Source organism: Cyanistes caeruleus, chromosome 22, assembly GCF_971803275.1.
Source record: "Cyanistes caeruleus chromosome 22, bCyaCae1.hap1.1, whole genome shotgun sequence".
In the NCBI taxonomy this organism is placed as follows: Eukaryota; Metazoa; Chordata; class Aves; order Passeriformes; family Paridae; genus Cyanistes; species Cyanistes caeruleus.
This window is the reverse complement of record NC_141722.1, coordinates 1349990-1367397: the sequence shown is the minus strand read 5'-3', so window position 1 is coordinate 1367397 and position 17408 is coordinate 1349990. Positions and strand designations below refer to the sequence as shown.

The 17408-nt window shown below is 55.3% G+C and overlaps 4 protein-coding genes across 10 annotated transcripts; 3 read left to right on the top strand and 1 right to left on the bottom strand.

The window, feature by feature from the left end:
• Positions 1–51: 51 nt before the first annotated feature.
• Positions 52–4754, bottom strand: UBXN10 (UBX domain protein 10). 5 transcript variants are annotated; one of them, XM_086860667.1, is made up of 2 exons: positions 4666–4754; positions 52–2911 (listed from the first exon to the last, which is right to left on the bottom strand). In XM_086860667.1, exon 2 carries the CDS (start codon positions 2897–2899, stop codon positions 2045–2047), a length of 855 nt encoding a protein of 284 aa, XP_086716793.1. In that variant the 5' UTR covers positions 2900–2911; positions 4666–4754; the 3' UTR covers positions 52–2044. The 5 variants fall into 5 exon arrangements, with proteins under 5 accessions (XP_086716793.1, XP_086716794.1, XP_086716795.1 ...); XM_086860668.1 differs by having other exon boundaries at positions 4646–4728; XM_086860669.1 differs by lacking the exon at positions 4666–4754 and adding an exon at positions 4586–4605.
• Positions 4755–6705: 1951 nt separating this feature from the next.
• On the top strand, positions 6706–10939 carry LOC111938461 (phospholipase A2, membrane associated-like). Of its 3 annotated transcripts, XM_086860659.1 has the most exons (6): positions 6706–6753; positions 7256–7405; positions 8303–8351; positions 8991–9135; positions 9319–9425; positions 10565–10939. In XM_086860659.1, the coding sequence occupies exons 2-6, from the start codon at positions 7343–7345 to the stop codon at positions 10708–10710; spliced, it is 510 nt and encodes a 169-aa protein (XP_086716785.1). In that variant the 5' UTR covers positions 6706–6753; positions 7256–7342; the 3' UTR covers positions 10711–10939. The 3 variants fall into 3 exon arrangements, with proteins under 3 accessions (XP_086716785.1, XP_086716786.1, XP_023795961.2); XM_086860660.1 differs by lacking the exons at positions 6706–6753; positions 7256–7405 and adding an exon at positions 7818–7830; XM_023940193.2 differs by lacking the exons at positions 6706–6753; positions 7256–7405 and adding an exon at positions 7818–7835.
• A 1660-nt stretch (positions 10940–12599) lies between these two features.
• LOC111938524 (phospholipase A2 group V-like) lies at positions 12600–13879 on the top strand. Its single transcript, XM_023940277.2, has 5 exons — positions 12600–12627; positions 12852–12904; positions 13158–13302; positions 13413–13519; positions 13593–13879. The coding sequence occupies exons 2-5, from the start codon at positions 12865–12867 to the stop codon at positions 13715–13717; spliced, it is 417 nt and encodes a 138-aa protein (XP_023796045.2). The 5' UTR covers positions 12600–12627; positions 12852–12864; the 3' UTR covers positions 13718–13879.
• Positions 13880–14054: 175 nt separating this feature from the next.
• LOC111938537 (basic phospholipase A2 myotoxin I-like) lies at positions 14055–17252 on the top strand. Its single transcript, XM_086860662.1, has 5 exons — positions 14055–14136; positions 15087–15143; positions 15305–15431; positions 16661–16767; positions 16856–17252. The coding sequence occupies exons 2-5, from the start codon at positions 15104–15106 to the stop codon at positions 16960–16962; spliced, it is 381 nt and encodes a 126-aa protein (XP_086716788.1). The 5' UTR covers positions 14055–14136; positions 15087–15103; the 3' UTR covers positions 16963–17252.
• The last annotated feature ends 156 nt before the right edge of the window (positions 17253–17408 follow it).

The window sequence follows — 17408 nt, the reverse complement described above, 5'->3', positions numbered from 1 at the left end:
TGGTGTTTAAAAACCTCAGTAAGGATATTCTGAGCCAAAAGTCCTGAGAAGTTTTATATTTGTGACAGAATGAGTTTTAATGCTGAAATTCTTAAAAGATTCCCACAAAGAAGTTTGTTAAATGATGCCACACAATAAATGAGGTCAGATAATGAGGTCCCCCTGTGCTTGTGCTGGGCTTAGATTTGCTGCTAAAATCTCCCCAGAACAGTTCTGAAGGGAAGAGAAGGAGAACTGAGGGAGAAAAGAGGTGTTTTCTGCATTGTGTGTGCCTAGATCAAGACTTTTTTACCCATCTTTGGGGATGCTGTGGCCTGGGTGAGGTGATTAGGACCAAACTCACCCAGCTTTATCTTAGATATCCAGGAGGAACATCCTCCAGCATGAGAAGTCCACTGTGAGCCAAGCTGCTGAACTGTGTGATTGTTCTTGCTCTCTCACAAGTACAAACTTCAGGAAGGTTCTTGGAGGGCAGCTGACCTTCCAAAAACCCCTTTGGGCAGCCCATGAGGTATTTGCTATTTGATCAAATTTGATATTTGAGGTATCAAATGAATAGTTTCTTAAGAGCAGGTGTGATGGATAAACCTCAGCTCATGTAAATCATTTCATGTTCAAGTTTCAGCCTAAAAGATTTTATTTAACACAGGATGGAAACACTCTGAAATGAAGGAGTAACAGCACACACAACAGGCAGAAATAGGGAATTAACTACCTAACACTGAAGGAAACATGGAAAATGGTCCTTTTTCCTGAAACCAAGTGAAATGCTTCATGGTTCTGTTGAAGGCGTCCATATATTTCAATATCTGGGACTGCTGAGTGATTCCCATCACCAACAGCAGCAGAGGGAGCACTGCTCCATCACATACTGGTTTTATAAAGCTGCTGAACACTTGATTTAGCATCAGGTACCACACTCACAGCCAGCACCAGCAATCAGCTTTCTGCTCCTGTTGTGTTTGTGCTGCTGTGCTGTTTTAGCAGTTACACTGAGCTTCAAAATAAACTGGGTTTGTCTCAAAACATTTAAAGTCAGTCCATCTGTGTGGCAACTGGTCCATTTTTAAAGGAGATTAAAAATCACTGCTTTTGAAATTCCATTAGAAACTAGAAGATATTTCTCATATTTCAGCACAAGCACATTTTGTTAGCCTAAACCTGGTTAGTCACCCAACCAGCTTTTTAATGATGGTTTAGTAAAAGATGGCTTAGTCCTTGAGCCAATTCCCAGTCAAATCACATTAATACCTTATTCAAAAATTCCCAAAGCAGCACTTGCTCCTTGGACTAACTCCCTGTAGTGTAGAGGGGTTAAATGGAATTATCTTTAACATCTCTTCTTAACTATCCATCTCTTCTTACCTGTGGATCACATGAGCTGAATAAGAGGAGGAAAACTTAAGAGAAAATCCTGCTGCTCCTCAAGACAACCAAAATAATAATTATTTGTTCTTAAAAAAATGATTTAGTCAAAGCTAAGAGCTGGAGTGAGGTTACACCTGAGCCCTCACAGGTATTTTATGATCAGTGTTGCAATTTAATACTTCACAATAACTCATTAATGCGTTAATATTGTTATTTCCAGATGGTTTTGGGGTTTGATCTCCTTTTCAGTCTCTTGAGAAGATGTTTAAGATAATCAGAAGCTACTGAAGGTGCTCCTGTAGCTTCTACCTTCCCAAATGGTGCTTCTGCATTCAGAGAACTGATACCTTCCCAAAACACAGAAAAGGACAAGGGGAGAGGACTTGGAAACCTGAGTGTTCAAAGAACATCAGCAACTTCAACAAACCAGAAGGGCTGAAGGTTGGTGGTGCTGAGGCAGAAATTTGTGATGGCACAGGTGACACGAGCTGCTCTGTATGCATCAGGTTTATGCACCTGAAATACTATTTTCTGAAATATTATTTCAAATACTATTACATATCCATAACTGCTTCACCGGTATTTGGTGGGAGTTGGAAGATAAAGAAGTAGGTTGCAGGAAGCATCAGACTCTCAATTTTTTGGAAGAAGAAGGACCCACAGCATCTCTGTGTACCTAAAGATCTGCTATATCGTCCTGCTCGTCCTGTCGGATGCACAGCACAGACTTGGGGAGGATCCCGCACTCCTGAAGGGACTTTGTAAGGTCAGAGAAGCTCCTCCGGGGCACCTCCATGGTTTCAACGCTGCACTGTTGGTAGTTGGCCAACAATTTCTGTCCTGCCACGGCAAGAACCGTCTGGAGATTATCAGAGGGCTTGAAGTGGTGCTCAAACCTCTGCCCAGAGGGAGATCGGACAGCGAGCAGCACGTGCGGCTCTTCCAGGCTTCCAGGGAACACCCGAGGGCTCTCCTGCCTCGCTCGCCTTCCCCACTGCTCAGGGGCACAGTGCACGTGGGAGCTCTCTTCAGTGGGAATGTCACTTCCTGACAATGTGCTGGCAGTTCCCTGTTCTCCAGAAAAAGCCTTGATGGCTTTTGGAGCATCCCCCTGCCCCTCAGTCACCTCCAGCCGGTCGGTCCGTTCAGCCAACGCTTCCACGGCGCCGCTCCCTACGCCCTTCCGGATGATGGAGGGGAGCACCCGGTACTTGTTCAGGGACGAGGAGCTCTTCAAAGGCACTTGCTGCAGGAGCTTTGGGATTTTCTCAGGAGACACCTGGACAGGTGGGAAGGCCGGTTTTGTGAGTGGTGCTCTCCGGCTGTTCAGCAGTTCCCGAGGAGAGGCTGCCGGTGAGGAAGATGGCACACGGCACGGACAGGCTTCCATTCCCTGGCGGTGGCTCAGGCTTGGCCTCTGTCCCTTGGCAGATTTGGGCCTGGTGACGTGCATGGTGCACAGCAGAGTGGCTGTGCCTGGAGGGAAGAGGAGCTGAGCTGGTGCTGAGTCCCAGAAAGCCGCTGTGGCCATCGCACCTGCGGGCTGGGAGCAGAGGGAAGAGTTACAGGAACGGGCCAGGAGACTTCAACCTCCCTGAGGCTTCCACGCTGTGCAATGTGTCAGGTAATGATAGAATAAATCTGGGGTATCACTGCATGGGCAGGCAGAAACCCTGCAGGGCACAAAGGGCTGAGTCACAGAGGGTGGGAGATGCATTATTTCTTTGTAGGGACTGGCTTTGGCAGGAATTGTGTAAAGTTGACCCAGAGCTTCAGGGAGTTGTGCCCTTGGCCACTGAATGTAAGTTTTTGATGGAAAGAACAACTTCTTTCTTCTGAAGCTGGAAACTCACCCCAGGGTGACCTAACTGTGGCTTTCCAGTACCTGAAGGGAGCTGAAGGGAAAGATGGAGACTGTGGACATGGGCCTGGAGTGGCAGGACACAGGGAATGGCTTCCCACTGCCAGAGGGCAGGGTTAGATGGGATCTTGGGAAGGAATTCTTCCCTGTGAGGGTAGGGAGAAGCCGTGGCTGCCCCTGGATCACTGGCAGTGCCCAAGGCCAGGCTGGATGGAGCTGGGAGCAGCCTGGGACAGTGGAAGGTGTCCCTGCCCATGGCAGGGGTGGAACAAGATGGTCTTTAAGTTCCCTTCCAACCCAAACCCTTCTGGGGATTCTATTCTAAACCAAACAGAGCGAACAGCCCCTGTGGTGCTTTGCCAGCGATGTGTTTGTTATTCAACATTTCACTTCTCCTCCAGCTCAGCACAGCCAAGGCAGAGTCCCAGCACACCGTGCCCAGCCCGAGCTGACAGAGCTGTCCCTTCTGAGCCTCCAGCGGAGGGGACAGGGACACTCGCCCGGGTGACTCATCCCAGCTTCCCAGGAGCCTGTGGGAGGGACAGGGGCTGTACCTTACCGCTAACAAATAAACTCCAAGGCAACAACGCACCGAGGCAGAACCAACTCCCCAGTGCACGGGAGCACTTACAGATATCCTCAGTGACGCTGCCATTTCCAAGAATAAACCCCCAACCACGCAACCAACCTGGTGGGACCCTCCGCGAGTGTCTGCACTGCCCCAGCACGGCGTATGTTAGAGGGGACAGGCTGAAAACGTGGGCTCTGGTGAGGGCTGGCATGGGGAACCACAGCCAGGGAGGGCTGTGCCCACAGGTGCCCCCAGAACGGTGCCCTCAGGGCCTGGGAGGCTGGCACTTCACACCCCTGACCCACAGCACGGCATCCCAGGCTGGGTCAGGCTGGAAGGGACAATGGAAGCTCATCTGGTGTCCCCTCCGTGCTCCAGCAGGGCCAGCACAGGGCACAGGATTGTGTGCAGATGGGTCTGGAACATCCCCTGGATCATCCACTCCACACCCTCTCTGGGCAGTTCCAGGTGTTTAAAGAAGTCCTTCCTCACGTTCAAGTGGAACTTCCCGCACATCAGTCCCTGCCCACTGTCCCTTGTCCTGCTGAGGGCTGGCGCAGCCCCAGGGAGAGCCCTCAGTGCCGGGCCCCGCGGCAGGAGCGCAGCCCCGCTGGCTGAGCCCGGCTCCACAGCCCCAGAACCAGGTCCCGGTCCCGCTCCCTCATCTGCCCCGCTCTCCCCTCACCGGCCCCGCTCTCCCCTCACGGGCCCCGCTCTCCCCTCACCTGCCCCGCTCTCCCCTCACCTGCCCCGCTCTCCCCTCACCTGCCCCGCTCTCCCCTCACCTGCCCCGCTCTCCCCTCACGGGCCCCGCTCTCCCCTCACCTGCCCCGCTCTCCCCTCACCTGTCCCGCTCTCCCCTCACCTGCCCCGCGCTCCCCTCACCGGTCCCGCGCCCGCCGCGCGGCGCCGTTGCCGTGGCGACAGCGGCACTTCCGGGCGCGCGCCCCGGCCCCGCCCCCGTCAGGCCGCGCCCCCGTCAAGCCCCGCCCCCCGCAACGCGCGGGAACGGGAATGGGGAATGGGGAATGGGGAATGGGGAATGGGGAATTGGGGAATTGGGGAATGGGGAATTGGGAATGGGAATTGGGAATGGGGAATGGGGAATGGGGAATGGGGAATGGGGAATGGGGAATTGGGAATGGGGAATGGGGAATGGGGAATGGGGAATGGGGAATGGGGAATTGGGAATGGGAATTGGGAATTGGGAATGGGAATGGGAATGGGGAATGGGGAATTGGGAATGGGGAATAGGGAATGGGAATGGGGAATGGGGAATTGGGAATGGGGAATGGGGAATTGGGAATGGGGAATAGGGAATGGGAATGGGGAATGGGGAATGGGGAATGGGGAATTGGGAATGGGGAATAGGGAATGGGAATGGGGAATGGGGAATGGGGAATTGGGAATGGGGAATAGGGAATGGGAATGGGGAATGGGGAATGGGGAATTGGGAATGGGAATTGGGAATGGGGAATGGGGAATTGGGAATGGGAATTGGGAATGGGGAATGGGGAATTGGGAATGGGGAATGGGGAATGGGGAATTGGGAATGGGAATTGGGAATTGGGAATGGGAATGGGGAATGGGGAATTGGGAATGGGGAATAGGGAATGGGGAATTGGGAATGGGGAATGGGGAATTGGGAATGGGGAATGGGGAACTGGGGAATGGGGAATGGGGAATGGGAATGGGGAATGGGGACGGGGACAGATGGAGACAGGGATGGTGATGGGAATGGGAAAGGGAAACAAGAACCGGGACGGGAATGGGGACGGGAATGGCAGTGGGAACCAGGATGGATGGGAATGGGAGCAGTGACAGGAATGGGAAAGGGAGCATTGCAGCCCATCCTGAGCAAAGGCAGCAAGATGGGAGCACAAGACAGGGTTTAACCTCCCTGTGACATTATTCAGTGAGCACTGAATCAGATAAACCCCAAATTGCGATGAAAACACCTTTTTAAAATTCCACATTACACACAAGATCACACAGGGACCTAAAACAACTCTTTTGGGGGAGTTTCTTTGTGCTGGGAAAGCTGCAGCTGGGAGGGAGAGGGATTCCCCTGATCCCCCCGGCTACAAATGATCCCTGGGTGAGTTTTCCTTCTGGGAACACCCCACACAACACCAACCTCTTCCATCTCTCCCCATTAATCCCTTTCTAAACCCACTCCTAATTAAAACAGCTGCTGCTCCCACTAACAGAGCCCATCCAAGCAATAAATACCCACCATAAACTTGGGGGTCTCCACCCTGCGGGGTGGGAGGATCAAGGCGAACCTCTGCACTAAAAATAAATAAAATAAGTGGGGGAATAGTTTCCTATCAGCTCACCCCAGCCCAGGATGTTTAGCAAGGCTGCAGATCAAAGCACAGCGGGTATTTACACTCCAGTAAGGCCCTGAGCAAACAGATGGGTGGGTGATACCTGGCTCTCCTTGTTCCATGGAAGGCTGAAATGTTCCACATTTCCAATGGGATAATAACTTCCACAGGTGGTTTTTAAGCCCTCGAGTCTGTGGGTTAGTTAAAGACAGGGTTTAGGTTTGTGTGGGCACTTCCCTGAGTGGATCCTCCACAGAGAGGGAGGGCTTAAAATGAGGGGATTTGGTTAAAACCATGTGTGGATCCCAAATCCACATGATCCCAGCCCTCTGCTCTCCATTTATGTCTCTGGACAATGCTTTTCATACAGATTTATCCAAACTCTACAGCAAAACCCCAAATTTTCCCCCTAAATCCAAGTGCCTGCAATGCCAAAGCAGGAGCAGCACAGACAAGAACTACCACAGTGGGGGCAACCTCTTGCAATGGTTTTGTGGAGGAGATGGGAAAGGGATTAATTAGTTAATTATTAGGGATGCCCTGGTTTTAAAAGTCAGGTGGGGAAAGCAGGGGTTGGGGCTGTCACTGTGGTGTTTTGGAGAGGTTCCTTGTGCAGATGATGAGTGGGGAGATGTAACTCCCCATCCCTAACAGGCTTGGATGGGGTTTTATTCCACTTGCAGCAGGAAATAAAAGGTTAGAGGGAAGGAAAACCCTGGGGCAGAGCAGCTGAGAGGTGACATCCCTTCCAGTGTCAGCTTTGGGGGCTCTCAGGAATTTCAACAAAGGTTTCTCCTCTTGCCTCCACACCAGACAGTCATTTCTTCACAATTCCCAACCCCAAATTCCCTTCTCTGGGAGCATGGTTAATCCCTGAGGGTGGGGCCCTGCCTATCTCCTGATACCTGCATTTGTGTCTGTGTTTGTTCTTGGCCCCACCGTTTCAAAGAAGCAGCTTTTGTTCCTTATCTCCTCTGATTTTGTGTCTCCCACGTGTCTCTGTATCATGTTTGGGTTATTGTAATTAAATAAACTCGATTCCCAAAGCATTCCAAGCCCTTTCATGGCTTTTCCAGCCTTCGCTGCTGGCAGTTTAATTTCACAGACCCCTTTCCCCCTGGGCAGGACAGGAAAACTGCAGATCCAGGAATTGCAATCCTGCTGTTTGCTGCTCTCCCTTGCAATTTGGCACTGCTGGATTTGGATGCAGCCATGGATTTGGGGGGACAGCTGCAAGGAAGGAGCCAAGGGAAATCATCTTTGAGGCTTCAGAGAGTGAGTTGGCAAAACTGAGGAAACACTGAGCCCAAAGTGCTGCCTCTCTACACCTGTAACAAGGATTTGACATCCTCTGAGGTGCCATCCTGGGTGAAAATCACTTTCATCCCATTTCTCCAGCCACCAAATCCCACGGATTTTAAAACCCTGGCCATGGCCAAGGCCTTGACTGGCCTCATGCAGGGATGGAGTCAGCCTTGTGCCCAGTGAGATGGTGGAGGAATGGATGATGATGAGATGATGGAGATGATGCTGTGAGAAAACCCGTGTTTTTTGGGGGAAAAGGATGGGAATTGTCTCCCTGTTCAGGCAATCCTGGTTTAGGGTGACTGACAGCATCAGCACAGATAGAGGAGGGGGTGGGCCTGGCAGGGATATAAACCCACCCCTCTGAGCCGGCAGCGTTGGAGCTGCAGGTCCAGGTGGGGTAAGGAGAGGGGATTTCACTGCCCTGCTGCTCCCCAGGGCATGGGGGAGAGCTGCAGGTCCAGGTGGGGTAAGGAGAGGGGATTTCACTGCCCTGCTGCTCCCCAGGGCATGGGGGAGAGCTGCAGGTCCAGGTGGGGTAAGGAGAGGGGATTTCACTGCCCTGCTGCTCCCCAGGGCATGGGGGGAGAGCTGCAGGTCCAGGTGGGGTAAGGAGAGGGGATTTCACTGCCCTGCTGCTCCCCAGGGCATGAGGGGAGGGCTGCAGGTCCCAGGCAGGACAAACCACCCTGCCCCATGTCCCCAAACTGGGGTACAGAACCGTGGGGGGGTTCACTGGGTGATGCCTTGCAGAGCTGTGTGCCCACAGTGACACAAATGTCACCTGAGGCACTGCCCTGGCTCCCTGTCCCTGCTGGGGCACTGCAGGAGCTCCTGGATCATCACCCATCCTTGTTCCCTCTCCAGGGCAGCCCCAGGATGAGGAATCTCCTCCTTGCCGTGCTCCTGGCTTGTGGTAAGTGTCCTGCTGTCCCCGGCCAGGAATCCACCTACAAACCCTGAGTCTCTGTGCACAACTCAGGTTTTGGTTTAAACCTGGCAGGTTCTCTCCAGGGCTTTGTGTAGAACTGCTGCGGTCCTGGAGGGCTCAGGGATGGGGAGGCTGTGGAATGCTGAGATCCATATTTATTTTGGGAGGCTCTGGAGCCCTGTTGTCACCTTTCCTACCTGTGCCAAGCCCATGGCTGATCCTGGTTGGTGATGGGTGATTGCAGTTTGCAAAATACCTTGTGTAAAAATATCTTTATTTTTACAGCCAGAGGCTGTAAAAGCCAGACTGAAAAATCCATCCTCTCCCTGGCACAGAGAAGCTGTGGCTGCCCAAATCCTGGAAGTGTCCAAGGCCAGGTTGGGTCTTGGAACAAGCTGGGATAGTGGAAGGTGTCACCCATGGCAGGAGGTGGAACAAGACAGGCTTTGAGCTTCCTTCCAGCCCAAACCATCCCATGATTCTGTAATTCCATCATTCTGGAGGTTCAAATCCTGCAAGTGCAGGTTTCCAGCAATGCCAGAGCAGTTTAATGCCCCTGCCTGGTGCAAGGTTCAGGGGATACCCCCTGGCTCTCTGTTCCTGAGCCCATCCTGTGCCCCCCAGGGCTGCTCCCGGCTGGCACCAGCGTCCTGGAGCTGGAGAGGATGATCAGGGTGGCCACGGGCAGGAGTGCCCTGCTGTCCTACAGCTGGTACGGCTGTTTCTGCGGCATCGGGGGCTCCGGGACCCCCGTGGATCCCACTGACAGGTGAGACCCCACAGCACTGAAGCCCCTCACTGCCTGCCTTGCAGCGCTGGGGGGCTTTGTACCCCTCCCCAGCTGTTGTCTCGCTCCCTCTTCTTCCCTTAAATTTGAGGCTGGACCTTCCCCTGCGCTCCAGCTGTGGTGAGGGAGGGTTTGGGGCCGAGGTTTGATGTGGTGTCCCCGCAGGTGCTGCCAAGCCCACGATTGCTGCTACAGGAGGCTGAGGGAGGGCAGGTGCAGCCCCCTGCTCACCCCCTACAGCTTCACCTCCTCCAACGGGAGCATCACCTGCAGTGAGTACCGAGAGGGCACGGGGAGCATCCCCGAGACGGGGGAGCATCCCCCGGGTGAATCCAGGGTGGATCCCGGGTGAATCTCCTGAGCATCCCCTGAGTAAATCCCGGGTGAACCTCCTGAGCATCCCCTGAGTAAATCCAGGATGGATCTCCTGAGCATCCCCTGAGTAAATCCAGGGTGGATCTCCTGAGCATCCCCTGGGGAAATCCAAGGTGGATCCCGGATAAATCCAGGGTGGATCCCGGGTGAATCTCCTGAGCATCCCCTGAGTAAATCCTGGTTGAATCTCCTGAGCATCCCCTGGATAAATCCCGGGTGAATCTCCTGAGCATCCCCTGGGTGAATCCCGGGTGGATCCCGGGTGAATCTCCTGAGTATCCCCTGGGTAAATCCTGAGTAAATCCCGGGTAAATCTCCTGAGCATCCCCCAGATGAATCCCGGGTGAATCCCGGGTGGATCTCCCGCACATCCCCCGGATGGATCCCGGCTGGATCCCGGCTGGATCCCCCGCACATCCCGAGTGGATCTCCCGCACATCCCGGGTGGATCCTGGGTGGATCCCGGGTGGATCTCTCGCACATCCCCCGGGTGAATCCCGGCTGGATCCCGGCTGGATCTCCTGCACATCCCGGGTGGATCCCGGCTGGATCCCGGGTGGATCTCCCGCACATCCCCCGGGTGGATCCCGGGTGAATCTCCCGCACATCCCGGGTGGATCCCGGGTGGATCCGGCTGGATCTCCCACACATCCCCCGGGTGGATCTCCCGCACATCCCGGGTGGATCCCGGCTGGATCCCGGGTGGATCTCCCGCACATCCCGGGTGGATCCGGGTGGATCCCGGCTGGATCCTGGGTGGATCTTCCGCACATCCCGGGTGGATCCCGGGTGAATCTCCCGCATATCCCGGGTGGATCCCGGCTGGATCTCCCGCACATCCCGGGTGGATCCCGGGTGGATCCCCCGCAGATCCCCCGCACATCCCGGGTGGATCCAGCCCCATTCCCGGCGGGCTGGGATAATGAAATGCGCACTGAGGCTGGGGAAGGGGAGCACCAGGACACGCTGTTCTCTGTCCTTCCCCGGGGGCTCCGGGCAGGAAAGGCACGGCAGGGCTCCCTGTTTTCCCCCGCAGGTGATGAGCAGAGCTGGTGCGAGAGAGAGACCTGTGTGTGTGACAGCACCGTGGCCTCGTGCTTCGCCAGCACCCTGCACTCCTACAACAATTCCTACCGCTTCTACTTCAAACTCAAATGCCAAGGAAGTAAACTCCAGTGCTGAGGAGGAGGAATCTGCACACAAAATTCCAGATTTGGGCTGGTTTTCCCCAGCAAATGGGGCTCGGAAAAGGTAGAGCTGCCTGTGAGGTGCTGCTCAGAACGAGCACCACAGATGGAGACCCAGCAGTTCCTGGAAAGCCACAGCAGCTTCCTCTTTTTGTCCCTTCCTCCTCTCTTGATTTCATTTCCCAGCAGATAATAATGATACAATAAAAGGGATGTAAATTGGTGCTCCGTGGTGGTTTTTTTTTCTGTAAGGGATGTTGAGATTGACGCGCTACAAGAGTGGCTGACGAGTTTGGGGAGAACTTCTGCATCCCACACCTCAGCCACGTCATTTGCCTGACCCCCCAGCATTTTCCATGGTCCCAACAGGGCTGTAATTCACATTTCTATCCCCATGTGGAGCAATAAGTTTGGGGAACAGCATGCTCAGAGAAGCTGTGGCTGCCCCTGGATCCCTGCAAGTGCCCAAGACCAGGTTGGATGGGGCTTAGAGCAACCTGGGACAGTGGAAAGTGTCCTTGCCATTGCAGGGAGTGGAACAAGATGAGTTTTAAAATCCCTTCCAGCCCAAACCCATCTGGGATTCTGGCATTCTATGAATTTCTAATCCACATCCACGCAGCTTCCTGAGGAACACAACAAAACAGTCCCAGAAATACCCTAAGAGGCTTCACATCACAGCGATTTTTAAGTTGTATATCATTTTTCTGTTCCTCTCCCGAGTCAGGACAACCTGAACCACAGCTCAGCACAGGGAGAAGCTCACAGGAGTATCCCCAGCATCTCCTGGGCTGTTTTGGTTTCTGAGGATTTTACTAGGAATGACACAACTGCTCTTTCACATCTCTTTCCTGCTATAAACAATTCCATACAAAGCCTTTCACAGAAAGAAATGTTTTTAATGCAAACACACTAAAAGCAGGAAAAGAGTGTCAGTACAGAAACTGATTGGAAATGATTAATGAGGCAGTAATTCGCCTGAGGAGCATTAAGAGGCTGTGAGCAATTCAGATAAGCACAAGGCACGTGCCAGCCAGGGAGCATCACTCGTGACAGCAGAGACAAAGCACAGCCAGGATCAGGGCCTGGCTGAAAACTTTCTCAGTGGGGAGGACAACAAAAATCTATTTTTCCACCACAAAAAACACAGACAAATCACCTTCCTTCCTTAACAACCCTCCCAAACCAAACCAGTCTAGGATTCCATGACTCTTGGAAATGAGGGTTAAAGAATAATCATCCCCAGAGGAAGGAAGATTTCAAAGCCTTGACATTAGGCAGGTGCTAATTTAGGAGGGCAGTTGATGACTGAATGGTTTCTCATGAAGGGTGTAATGAGGAGGTGGAAAAGTCACAAGGAGAGAAATAAAGGCAAGTTCCACTTTCTCATCTCAGAATATTAATGTTGCTTCTGTTTTCTCATGGTGAGTGAGGGTGTAATCATCTGGTGTCTGCCCAACCTCGTGTCTCTGGGAACTGCACGTTTAGAGATGCTTTCAGTTTTGCCCACACTTTTCCCAAAGAAGTGATAACTCTCCTTGAACCTCCTTGAAAGCCCCAAACTTGCTGTGTCCATGCCCAGCCTGAACCCGAACTGGTTTTTTTCCCCCCTGATGCAGCTCCTTGGCTCTGGGAAAGGCAGAAGAAAAGGCCCTTGAGCATCTCAGAGAATGTTTGCTTCCTCCTTGGGCTGGAAGTGATGCTGCTTTTCCACCTCATCCCACCTCACTCGTGGGCTACGGGGCCTTCGGGTATTTCTGACATTCCTCAGAAGGGGAAGGATGACATCTTCTCTGCAGGGAAGCCCAGTCAGCAAGATTTGGGTGAAAGGAACCCCAGGCAGGTGGGAGCAAACTATATAAAGCAAACCCAGTTGCTGCAGGGCGCTGCAAGCCAGCAGGGCTTTGCCAAGGTAAGTGGGGATGGGGGATTGCTTTTCCCTCTCCTCCTCCTTTCAGCAGGAGCTGTGGTGCAGGTGCCACGCTGGGGAAGCAGGATTGAAGGAGATGCTGCCTGAGATGCCAGCCCAGGACATGCTCCCAGTCCCTGGAGAGAGGGAGAACCTCTGCTCCTGGATGATGAGGAAAGGAAGAAGAAGGTGGTTGGTAAAATAGAGAATTTGGTTTCCTCCCCCAGAGCTGTCAGAAGGATGAAGTCTGTCCTCGGCCTCTCCGTGCTGTTTGTGTGGGGTGAGTGTCCTCTCTCAGGCCCAAGGCTCTCTGTGCAGTCACAACACTGAAATTAGGACCAGGCTGGTGATTTCCTCACCTCTCCCCATCACCAGCTCTCCCTGACATGCAACAGCTCCCCTGTGCCAAGCTGGGAACACATTTCCTCTCCATTGCATTCCTAATTCACCACCACCCTGGTGCCAGTCTGGAGGGATGGAGCTGCTGTTTGGGGCAGGGAATCAACATGATCTCCCTGATTTTCCCCTTCCAGGCCTGTCCCCAGCCCAGGGGAGCCTCTTGCAGCTGCACCAGATGATCTCAGAGGCGACAGGGAAAAACGCTTTTCTGCATTACGGCTTCTACGGCTGCTACTGCGGCCTGGGGGGCAAGGGGCAGCCCAAGGACGCCACAGACAGGTGAGAACCCACTTTAAACCTCACTGCCCAGACATATCCTTGAATATTTTTAATTCTGTGGCGTGAGGGGCAGAAAATTGCACCCCCTCAAGCTTCGATCTCCTGTGCAGATGCTGCCAGCTGCACGATACTTGCTACCAAAACCTCCTGGAGCATGGCTGCAATGCCAAGACACGGAGCTACTGCTACAGCTGGCACCACGGCAGGCTCTCCTGCAGTGAGTAGGGTCCTGGAAAAGGGGGTGTCACCCCCTCAAAGCTGGGGCTGACCCTGGCATCCTCTCTGTGCAGGGCCTGGCTCTCGGTGCTCCTACTTGTCCTGTGAGTGTGACCGCAGCCTGGCGCTGTGCCTGAGGAGAAACATCAGCAGCTACAGGAAAGGCTATCAATTCTTCCCCCAAATCCGGTGCTACTGATGGGAGCTGGGATGTGGGGATGGGGATCATCCCTGTGCTGCCTGCGGCAGAGCTGCTAAATTGAAATTTAAAACATTTAAAATTTAATTAAATCGAATTAAATGTAAATTAAATCAACGCGGAAATAAAGAAAAATAAAATAAAGTGTTCGTGTTCATCGTCTCCGGTCCTCTGAGAGCTGCTGCTGCTGCTGGGCAGGGAGAGAAATGCCTGTAAATAATCAACATCTTCCCAAAACTTTGCGAGAAGTCTCGGCCCCTGCGTCACTCGAGGCTCCACGGGGAGAGGGGAGGAAGGGGCGTAGCATTCCCTGGGTTTGGGACAGACGAATCATTTTGGAGCTTCCAGTTGGAGCTGGGCTGGACACCGAGGGCAGGATCTCTGCGGGAGGACAGGCTGACAGCGAGGAAGATTCCCTGGTGAGCTGCTGGGGAAGGAAAAATCCGGGGGGATGTTGGAAGGAGGCAGAGGGAGCGGCAGGTTCCTGCAGGAAAAGTGTGGGGAGGGGTGCTCTGGGTGCCAAAAGCGGTGGGACAGGAGCAGGGGGATGCTGGAGAGGTGGGGGATGCTCAGGTGCTGGGGGATGCTCAGGTGCTGGGGGATGCTCAGGTGATGGGGGATGCTCAGGTGATGGGGGATGCTCAGGGGTGGGGGATGCTCAGGGGTGGGGGATGCTCAGGTGCTGGGGGATGTTCAGGTGATGGGGGATGCTCAGGTGATGGGGGATGCTGGAGGGGTGGGGGATGCTCAGGGGTGGGGGATGCTCAGGTGCTGGGGGATGCTCAGGTGATGGGGGATGCTGGAGGGGTGGGGGATGCTCAGGTGCTGGGGATGCTCAGGTGATGGGGGATGCTCAGGGGTGGGGGATGCTCAGGGGTGGGGGATGCTCAGGTGATGGGGGATGCTCAGGTGCTGGGGATGCTCAGGTGATGGGGGATGCTGGAGGGGTGGGGGATGCTCAGGTGCTGGGGGATGCTCAGGGGTGGGGGATGCTCAGGGGTGGGGGATGCTGGAGGGGTGGGGGATGCTCAGGTGCTGGGGGATGCTCAGGGGTGGGGGATGCTCAGGTGATGGGGGATGTTCAGGTGATGGGGGATGCTCAGGGGTGGGGGATGCTCAGGTGCTGGGGGATGCTCAGGGGTGGGGGATGCTCAGGTGATGGGGGATGCTCAGGTGATGGGGGATGCTCAGGTGATGGGGCAGCTTCAGAAAACGCCTGCTCTCTCAGCCAAGAGGCAGCACCACTGATGGGAGGGGGCAGAGTTGATTTTCTCCCTTCAGATTTTGGGGGTTGATCCGATTTCAGAGGAAGCTCCTGTCAAACTGGCCTCGCTGCCTGGCTCAGCCTGTCCCCTGTTTCTCCTCCCAGGCCCAGGTGAGAGGAAGATGAGGGTCCTGCTGGTGCTGACGATGCTGCTTGCCTGCAGTAAGTGCATCCCCGACCCACAGACAGGAGCCAGGCTCATCCCCAAACTCCTGTGCACTCCTCGGGGAGACTCCCAGCAAAGCCTCCTCCCCTCCCCAGTTCCCCCGGCTACATTTATTCATATAACTTACCAAAAAAAACACATTTTACCGTCACTCCAGGTGTGTTCACAGCTCACGGGAAGCACCCACGCACATTCACACCGGGACTCGAGGGAAGCACCGTAGGAAACCTGACTGCCCATGGATGCTACTCGGGATGGGGCAGCTCGAGGGCTTCGGTGGATCGGTACAGGCAGCGCTGGTCTGGGGGGATAATGATGGTCCCGGGGGGATAATGATGGTCCCGGGGGGTTAATGATGGTCCCGGGGGGTTAATGATGGTCCCAGAGGGATAACGCTGGGGATAACGCTGGTCCCGGGGGGATAATGATGGTCCCGGGGGGATAACGCTGGTCCCGGGGGGATAACGCTGGTCCCAGGGGGATAACGCTGGTCCCAGGGGGATAACGCTGGTCCCAGGGGGATAACGCTGGTCCCAGGGGGATAACGCTGGTCCCAGGGGGATAACGCTGGTCCCAGGGGGATAACGCTGGTCCCAGGGGGATAACGCTGGTCCCAGGGGGATAACGCTGGTCCCAGGGGGATAACGCTGGGGATAACGCTGGGGATAACGCTGGTCCCGGGGGATAACGCTGGTCCCGGGGGGATAACGCTGGGGATAACGCTGGTCCCAGGGGGATAACGCTGGTCCCGGGGGGATAACGCTGGTCCCAGAGGGATAACGCTGGTCCCGGGGGGATAACGCTGGTCCCAGAGGGATAACGCTGGGGATAACGCTGGTCCCAGAGGGATAACGCTGGTCCCAGAGGGATAACGCTGGTCCCAGGGGGATAACGCTGGTCCCAGAGGGATAACGCTGGTCCCAGAGGGATAACGCTGGTCCCAGAGGGATAACGCTGGTCCCGGGGGGATAACGCTGGTCCCAGAGGGATAACGCTGGTCCCGGGGGGATAACGCTGGTCCCAGGGGGATAACGCTGGTCCCAGAGGGATAACGCTGGTCCCAGGGGGATAACGCTGGTCCCAGAGGGATAACGCTGGTCCCAGAGGGATAACGCTGGTCCCAGAGGGATAACGCTGGTCCCAGGGGGATAACGCTGGTCCCGGGGTAACCCCGAGGCTCTGCACAAGCCCAGCATCACCCCCTGAGGCTTTGCCAAGTGCAGACCAGGCAGCAGCAGGAAGGAATGAGGTTTTGGGGAAGCAAGGGGAGTGAGGCAGTGCTGAGCCCTGACTCCAGGCCGGGGTCAGCAGGGTGCTGCCAGGGGCAGGTGCCCGGGCCGTGGGTGGCACCAGCGCATGGGGACGGTCCCGGAGCCGGGATGCGGGGCAGGGCGGGACAGAGAAGCTTCTGGCTGATCCAGAGCAGGAGGATGGAGGGCTGGCGGCTCTCCCCGAGCCTGTGGCAGGAGGGAAGCCACATTCCCGGCCATCCCCGGCTCTCCCCCTGCCGCAGGTGCTGCCTGCTCCGATCCTGCTGCTATGCCAAGCTGGCAGCGCGGCGGTGCCGCCCGGGAGCGCTGCAGCCGCTCTCGGCTCCCCGGGCAGGGATCCCCGCCTGCAGTGAGTGTCTGCACACGCACACCATCCCCTCTCTGTGCCCGTCTCCGGGGGGCTCGGGGAAGGCCTCAGTGCGGTGTGTGTCCCCCAGGCTCGGGCTCGTGGTGCCAGCGAGGCGCCTGCAGGTGCGAGCGGGCGGCGCGGCTGTGCCGGGCTCGGCTCCGCCGCCGCTGCCGGGGACGAGCCGGGAGGTGCTGAAACAAAAACTCCCTTGGCCAAACCATCTCCGGGGGATGATCCGACAAGGGACGGCGCAGGCAGAGCTTCCCAGCCCTGGTGAGTCTCCTCCTCGGAGCCTTTTGGTGATGCGAGGAGGGGGAAGCAGAGCTGACGTGATGTTCCAGCACAGCAAAACAAGGGAGGGGTGGATGGACACCTGCCCCTGGTCCCGGTGATGGGAAACGTCTCCCTTGGCAGCCTGGCCGCTCCCTCCGCTTCCTGCTTCAAATTCCCTCCTGTTGCTCCAAAATAAAAGCAGAGAGCCCAAAGCAGCGGTTCCCAGCGTGCCGTGACTCAGCTGAGCCCAGCCAACACCTCTCACCTCTCAGAGAGCTTTCCTCTGCAAGTACTCAGCAAAAACGACACTTGAGAGGTGACACGACTCAGCCCTGAACTGCCCCAACTTAGCTCGAAATCCAGGCTCT